At 52.8% G+C, this 8,267-nt stretch overlaps 1 protein-coding gene across 1 annotated transcript in view; it reads left to right on the top strand.

Moving 5' to 3' along the window:
* LOC147646801 (uncharacterized) overlaps positions 1-7,437 on the top strand; it is a 442,845-nt gene extending 435,408 nt beyond the window's left edge. The window contains exon 7 of the mRNA XM_086872948.1: positions 6,633-7,437. Within this exon, the coding sequence (XP_086729074.1) occupies positions 6,633-7,437 (805 nt within the window). The remainder of the gene's footprint in view (positions 1-6,632) is intronic.
* Positions 7,438-8,267: the final 830 nt, after the last annotated feature.

An 8,267-nucleotide genomic window follows, 5' to 3' on the forward strand; every position in this document is an offset into this window, starting at 1 on the left:
GCCAAATGCCTTCCTGCAGACGCTGGGGAGAAGCTGCAGCCAGGCCAGGCTGGGAAACAGCCCTGCAGGCCATGAAAGCAGCAGTGGGACAGCAAGGCTGCCATGGATCCCTTCCTGCTGTGCCAGCCATAGCATGTCCAGATGTGCAGAGAAAGCCCCCAGCTGCTGAGTCACAGGAGAAGGTTGAGGGACATGGACCCACCTTGTCCTCCCTGCAGCATTTCCTTCAGCATTTGCTGCATGGTATTGGATGGCTCATGGGGTTTCTGGTGTCCTGTAGCTTTGTTCTTTCCTCTTGGAGGACCTTATTAAAAAAATATATATCCATTTCCCAGGAATGGATCCTACAAAATCAGGGTTCAGCTTGTGGGATCAGCAAGGACACAGTACTCACCCCTGCGATGGGAGCTGGGCTTGCGTGCAGCATCCAGCCCAGGAGCCTGGAAAGTCCTCCCTGCAGACACACCTGTAACTCAACAGCCACAGAAGCTTCTGTCATGTCTGCTGATCTGCACAGGCAGCACTGAGCCACAGGAGCGGTGAGGGGATCATGCAGGGTGAGGGCACACACGTGCATGGCTCTGTCCTGACACTTTCAGCGATGCTGCCCTGGCTGAGCTTCGGGCTCTGAGCAGGCAGCTCTCCCAGGGGGAAAGGCCTTGACCTACCCTCACCATGTCCCAGAGCCTCAGTCCTGGATGTGGGTTGAGAAGCCAGATCACCTTCACCAAGAGGCTTGGCTGCAAAGAAAGGCAGGACAGAAGAGTTCCCGTGGCTCTGTAGGAGATCCTCAGGCTCCCTGGGGCTGGCAAAGGAGCCACCCGAGGCACAGCCCCGGGGCTCAGCCCTGGGCCCGGCCCCTTCCCTCTCTGATCTTCTCTGTGGCTGCACAGAGCACACGGAAGGAGACACTGGCATTGCACATGGGAAGAGATTGACAGCTAAATGCTCCTTCCTCCCACTGACAGCAATGCTGTGGGATCACTCAGGGCTCCAGAAGGGAGCAGAGCGAGGGTTCCAGAATCCATGAGCCTTCAGATTCTTAAGTGAAGTGGCACATGAGTAAGTTCGTGCCATATTGACACTGATTATACTGAGCAGAAAGGGACATTGAGAACTTGCCTCCAGCATTCTCCATGGGAATCAAACTGTCATGTCCCAGGGCTTCCAGATGCTCCATGTCACGATCCCAGTCTAGAAGGGAGCACAGATCAGAACCATTCCATGGGGAGCTGGGATGCCCTTCTGCCTTAGGGAACTGGGCACTGCAAGGGGGTCAGGTAAGGCCATGGGAGCCACATGTCAATGGACATGGCCAAAGCTGCAGAGGGGCCTGGGGAGCTCTAGGCTGTCTCTGGTCACTCTCCACCCTCTTTGCAGGCCCTGTGCAAAATTCCTGGAGGGGCAGCAGGACCAGCGCAGGGTCCCTGGGGACTCTCTCCCTCCCACAGAAGAAACCCTCCCTTAAGCCCTGGGGAAAACCATCCCCAACGCTTCCCAGGGAGAAGGAAGTGCTGTCTCAGGAAAGGGAAGCCAGGCCCTGGGCTCACCTGCTCCCTGTGCTCGCCACGGAGCAGCCTGGGCAGCCCTGTCAGGCAGGGCCACTGCCAGGAGGAGCAGGAGGAGGAGGCGCAGAGCAAAGGCCATGGTGCCTTGCCCACTGCCAGTCCCACAGCTCTTGCTGCCACCACTGTCCTGACACCGCTGTCACAATGTCAGCACCGCTGCTGCCGCTGCCGCTGCTGCCACAACAGTCGTGGTCAGGGACTGACTGCTCGGTCCTTGTGGTGCTGTGCAACCACGGGGCTCTGGGACCTCTGTGACCTCAGAGCCTGCTGTCACCTCAGCCTGCTGTCACCCCAGAGACTGCTGTGACCTCATGGCCTTGGCTGTACCCCCTGAGTGTTCTCCCATCTGTACTCCAATCTGTACTGGACTGATTGTAAATCTTTGACTTCATCAAAGGGTCATTGCTAAACAAAACCTTGGTTTTGCCTGCTGACATTGCTGGTCATGTTCTGTCCCATGAGATGCTCTTGATGGTTGCCTCTTTTCCTGGGCATGGCACTGGAGGAGGTCCAGGCCCAGGTGATGCCACTGAAGGAAATGTGCCCTCAGCCCAGGGACACTCAACACAGACTCCCCCAGCCCCTCAGTGCCCTGCCACTGGTCACAGCAGCCCCTGCCTGGCTCTTGCCTGCCCACACCGTGGTCAGCCCCGCCTGCTCCTGGACATGGAGCTCAGCCAGGGCTGGTGCTGTGTGGGCTTTGCTGGTGGTACCAGCCAGACACTGGGGTGACAGCTCCATCTCTTTATTGGAACAGAAGAGCTGTGTCAGGCCCTGCCCTGGCAGGAGGGACCCACCTTCAGTCCAGGCCACAGAGCAGGGCAGGTCCCTTCAGGGACACAGGGCCTTGCTTTGGGCGGTGGCAGCATCTGCACAGCAGCAAGCTGGTAATGCAGCTGTGACAGGGACATCACGTATGGGCATGGAGATGCGAAATGTGTGGTGCAGGTGTCCCTGAGGAGGTGTTTGGCCTTTCCTGTGAAGCTGCAGAGGGGAATCTGTTGAGAGAGGAGTTGGCTGAGGCCCCAGCTGTAGCTGGCACACAGGGACCCTCTTGCACACTGGGAGATTCTCACTGTGCTCACAGTTTCCCTCTGAAGACTAAGAGGTGAATGTGGATGGGCTTAGCAACTGGTCTGCAGGCCTAACAATTGAGGCAGCATAAAAGAAATAGAGAAAATACAAGTTTATCCATAGCAAGGAAGAAAGCAAGGCCGTTAGCATGGAAACCAATAAAAAGGGATATAAGGCGTATTTGCAGTTGTAATAAATGGAATTGGTTCGTGCTAACTAAATTGTAACTGTTATTAAAGTTATTATTAGAAACAATCAAGAATCAGTGTTACAAAGCAGATGTACCCCTTTGCAGATGTTACATGTCAAAATTGAGGTACAGGATGTAGTTTAGAAGATAAATGGTGTCTCAAGACCAAAATGGCCTTGAGATGCCCAAAATTAGAACCAATTTAGGCATTGGGCCTAAAGATGAGTAAACATAAGGGTAATTAGTAGACTAACATAACACAAGGCTTAGTACGCACATGCAAACCTGTAAGGTTATCCAAAGGACAATGAGGAAGAAGAGAAGCCTTCACCAAAAGACCACCAAAAGAAGACTGAAGACCCCATTGCAACAAGTGAGGCATGTGCCGTGAAGAAAAGTGGTGTAAAGTCAGAAAAATTTGAAATAGGAGGAAACTTACAGGAAATATTAATGAATATGTATAAGCATACAGTATATGAGTTTAGCTTGAAGTGCTTTGTTTTGAACGTGAGGCAGGGTGGGAAGCCTCCGTACCCTGGACGGTTTTGCTTATGCTTTAATCATACTTAATTACTAGTAGGTTATATATATAAATTTTATTTTTTTATTAAACTGTATTATTTTACTAAACTGTATTCTTTTATACCACATTACTATTCAGTTTAGTAAATTGTATTCATTTTTAATTAAACTGCCATTAAGCCAAGGGACCTAGTTGTCAAAACTCTAATTTCATTTATAACAATATTTTAACAAAGAAAGTTGGTACAACAACATTGGTATTTAACAAACGTGACACAATATGAGCTATATTAACAAAGAAGGCACCTTATGGTGACAACATTCTACTCTTTAGACTGTAAGCATCTTTCTGTACTGATCAGGAGGTCAGGATTTACTCTTTACAATCCTGATGCTGAATGTCTCCGTAGGCAGTCTGGTCACAGAGAAGAATGAATCCCTTGCCGGCTGCCCCTGTTTGGACAACCTGCTCCTCACCCCAAGCCTCAGCATGTCTGACATGGCCCACCTGGGACTGACATCCCAAAACATTGATAACATTTCTCTTTAGAATTTTTCTTTATCATTAAAATATAATTAATTAATAAAAATAATTTTTGATTTTTATTATAATATTGTTCTATATTTTTAGAACCTAATTTTTATATTTATATAAAATAATTAATACATTTTTAGCAACTAAAAACATTATCGGTCCTTGGTTCAAAGTAACACAATTCCACTTTCATTAATTAATTGACCACTATTTCTCCCTCTTTATGCTAATTACACCTATTTTTAGTCCTTTGATCATATTTTTTAATCATTTTCTCAGACAGGGTAAAAGGGACCACTTTGGGGTCCATGGAAACTTTTCTGGGGAACATTTGGGGCAGTTTTGTGTCTGGGGAGGGAATTTAGAGAGAACTTGGTGGTCTGGAGGACACCTGGGGGAGCCAGGTGGGCACTTAGGGATTCTGTGGGACAATTCATGGTTTGGGGGAGCACTTGAGCGTCCAGGGGGGCTCTTGGAAGTCAGGGAGGGGAATCTGGGGGCCCTTCGGGGTCCGGGCGGGCACTTGCGAGACTGTAACGGGGAACCTATGGGTCGCGGGGGATGATGGGAGTTGTAGGCGCCGGTATAATACGGTTTAATGGGGCCGCGGAGCATCACGGGAGTTATAGGCGCATCTCCAGTGGATTCCGGTGGGGCGTGGGGCATGACGGGAGATGTAGTCATGACTGGAATAGCACTCTATGGGCGCCGCGGAGCATGATGGGAGCTGTAGTCCAGGAAGTGGCTCGGAAGGCGCGTTTGGCGGTGCAGGGAAGCACTCCGAGAGAACTTTTCCGTCCGAGTTGTGATTGCAGGTCCTCGGGGTGAATGTATACGGCTCGGGAGCACTTGGGGGGAACCTGGGGAGCTGTAACCGGGCCCTTTTGGGCGTGGGGCACGGCAGGAGGTTTGGGCGCGGAACTGTGTTCTGGGATGATGGGAGATGAATTCCCAGCTGTGTCTGGAAGGGGCATCTGTGGTGTCGGGAGCATTCAGGGATCCAGAGATGCTTTGGGGGGTCCTGAACGAGCGCTGAGGGGTCACTCGGGGATCCTGGAGGGTTTGGGGGAGACTTATGGGACATATGGGGGGCGATGCCGGGGTTCTAGGGAGTGCAGGGCATGTTCCCAGTTCCTCACAACCTGATCTCAATTGCCCCCTGCAGTCTCCTACTCACTGCCAGGACGATCCCAGTATGATATCCCAGTGTGATGTCAGTACACAGCCAGTGCAATCTCAGCCACTGCCAGGATGATCCCAGTACAAACCAGTCCCTGCCAGTGCTGCCACTCCTGGGATCCCCCCAGCCCTCTCTGTGTTCCCCCCTCCCACATCTCCCCAGAGGAGCCCCAAGGGCTGGCAGTCCCCAGCCAGGGTCTCCAGCCAGCCCCAGGTTGGATCTGCAGCCCCCAGTTTTCCCAGTTTCCCTCTCCTTTTCCTCAGGCCAGGTTCCCCCCGTCCCCAGCGGGTGGGAGCAGCGGAGAGCCCCGCCCTGCCCATCCCGACCTGTCCCAGTTCCATCCCCGCTCCTGCTGTGGGCTGTGAGGGGCTCGGGAACAGGGCACTGAGGGTGTCACTGCTCCTGGGGGAGGAGGGGGAGGGATGAAAGAGGAGCAGGAGGAGGAGGAAGAGGGACAAATGAGGATCAGGGAAAGGAGAAGGAACCACAAGGTCAAGCACTCCCTGAATTTATAGTCCCCCACCTGTGCGATCATCACCCACCATCCCACAGGTGACTGGGGAGCGGGAGCTTTGCCCAGATATCCTGGGGGGGTCCCTGGGTTGGGTTTATTTGGGGGGGGGATGTTTGGAGAATGTGGAACTCCAAAGCTGAGTGGAAAATCCTACTTGGGGGGATATTGGGGGGTCCCACCGTCCTTAAGTGGGGAGATGGAAACAGGGGGAACTTTTCAGATTCCTGGCACTCTCAGCAGCCCGGGGAGGGCAGGGACCGAGCAGACAGGTGATCCCCAGTACAAGCGTGACTCCCAGCAGCTGGGACAGGGGGGAACCCTTGAACCCCAAACAGGAGAGACCAGAGATGGGGAACTCCTGGGAGGCATTTTCAGGCTGAATTTTGGTGTTTTCTGGAGGTTTTATGGACCCCAGATGTCCGATGACTTCTAGAGATGAACGCGGGCAGAGGGACCTGCAAACTCAATGTCCTCATCCCTTGTATTTCCCCAAACCAGGATTTCCCATTGCCAAACCTTGGCTGGATGGAGAGGAAGGCTGCGAGGAAGAGGAAGATGCCTCGGGACACCCAGGCAGGTGAGGAGGAAGTCAGTGCCCCTTTCCCTCTCTCTCCTGCTCCATCTCCCAGCCCAGCATGGCCCCCAGCTGCAGGACAACCCTGTTGCCGAGGCCGTCCTGCCGGGGATGCACTGGGGGGATCTCCTTCCCCTTCCCTCTGTCACAGAGGCAAATCCCATCCTCTCCTTGTCCTTCCTCCCTCAGACAAGGAGCTGAGGATGGAGACCAGGGAGGAAAAATCCCTGCAGCAGAACCTTGTGGAAGAGGCTGATTTGAGCAGTTCCACAGTGCAGGAATCCAATGGGGAGGAAAAGCCCCGGAGATCCCGCAGGAGGAGAAGCTCCAAACCCATCCCAGGGTGCTCTGAGGAGGAAAGACCCACCCTGTGCAGGGAAGGCGGCCAGAGATCCAGCCAGGGCTCTGAGCTGGTGGTCCATGAGCAGCTTCACAAAGGGCAGAAGCGCTACAAGTGCTTGGAGTGTGGGAAGAGCTTCAGCCAGAGCAACAGCCTGATCTGCCACCAAATGATCCACACTGGGGAATGGCCCTACAAGTGTGGGAAATGTGGGAAGGGCTTCAGCTTTAACTCCAAACTCATCATCCACCAGCGCAGCCACACTGGGGAGAGGCCCTACGAGTGTCCCGAGTGTGGGAAGAGTTTTCGGATCAGCTCCAGTCTCCTCGTGCACCAGAGGATTCACACAGATGAGAGGCCCTTCTGCTGCCCTGACTGTGGGGAGGGCTTCAAGCACAGCTCCACCCTCGCCATTCACCGCCGCATCCACACTGGGGAGAGGCCCTTCAAGTGTGGGGAATGTGGGAAGAGCTTCAGCCGGAGGTCCCACCTGATCCGCCACCAGAGGACCCACTCCGGGGAATGTCCCTATGAATGTGAGGAATGTGGGAAGAGCTTCAGCCGGAGGTCCCAACTGACCATCCATCAGATGATCCACACTGGGGAGAGGCCCTACGAGTGTCCAGAATGTGGGAAGAGGTTTCAGACCAGCTTCCAGTTCCTCAGGCACCAGCAGATTCACACGGATGAGAGGCCCTTCCGCTGCCGTGACTGTGGGGAGCGCTTCAAGCAAAACTCCCACCTCATCACCCACCGGCGCATCCACACTGGGGAGAGGCCTTATAAGTGTGACGAATGTGGGAAGGGGTTCAGCCAGAGCTCCAGCCTCAGTACCCACAAACGCATCCACACCGGGGAGAGGCCCTATGAGTGTCCCCAGTGTGGGAAGAACTTCTCAGACAGCTCTCAACTGACCAGACACAAACGGAGGCACCACTAAGGGAAGCCCTGCGAGTGCTCCAAGTGCAGGAAGAGCTTCGTGCGCTGCTCCAACTCCATCCCCCATCAGTGGACCCACGTTGGGCAGAGCCCTGATGGCCCATGTTCCCTGTGATCTGTGTTGGGAAGACACTGGGCTGGTGGTCGTTTTGGTTTCGTTCTAATTATCTTTAGATTCATCTTCATCCCTTTGGAACAGACTAAATTGGGGTAAAAATCAACAAATTAATGGCATCTAATTAATCAATGGCACCTAAAACCTCACATTTTACTAGTGCTTCAAGAGAAACTGGGAATCAGGGAGCTACTTGAGAGTATTTAGGGGTTGTGGGGTATTTGGAGTTGTCTCCATTTCTTGGCACTCAAAGAGATGAGGGGCTTCAATCTGTCACCTCAAGACCTCTCAGTGCCTCTGAATGCTAATCAGTCCCACCCCAAAATTATTCAATTCCACCCCCGCCCCCCAGCTATGATGCCCTTAGTTTTAGCTTTCATATTTTTCATATTCTGCACTGCCTAGGTTTGTAGTTTTGAACTTCGTATTAATTGTTAGTGTCAGAAAAAATTAATCCACAAACACCAGAGGTTTATATCCAAAAAGGAGACAGAGGAGTGCTTTCAATTTATTCAAATAAAGGGAGAGACCATGGGGCATTCCCCTGGGATCTCTCTAATTTTTGGAGGGCGCAGCCTCCCTTTTATCCCAATTCCAGGCCGTACGTCCCTTCTCCCTTTCCCCATAGGCTGAGGGATTTGAGAGGTACAGACTTCCTGGTACTCATGATACCTGAGATACCATCCCCCCTCCCCCCAGTGCATAATCTCCTTCTT

The sequence above is a fragment of the Cyanistes caeruleus genome, unplaced genomic scaffold, assembly GCF_971803275.1.
Source record: "Cyanistes caeruleus unplaced genomic scaffold, bCyaCae1.hap1.1 HAP1_SCAFFOLD_78, whole genome shotgun sequence".
NCBI classification, from domain to species: Eukaryota; Metazoa; Chordata; class Aves; order Passeriformes; family Paridae; genus Cyanistes; species Cyanistes caeruleus.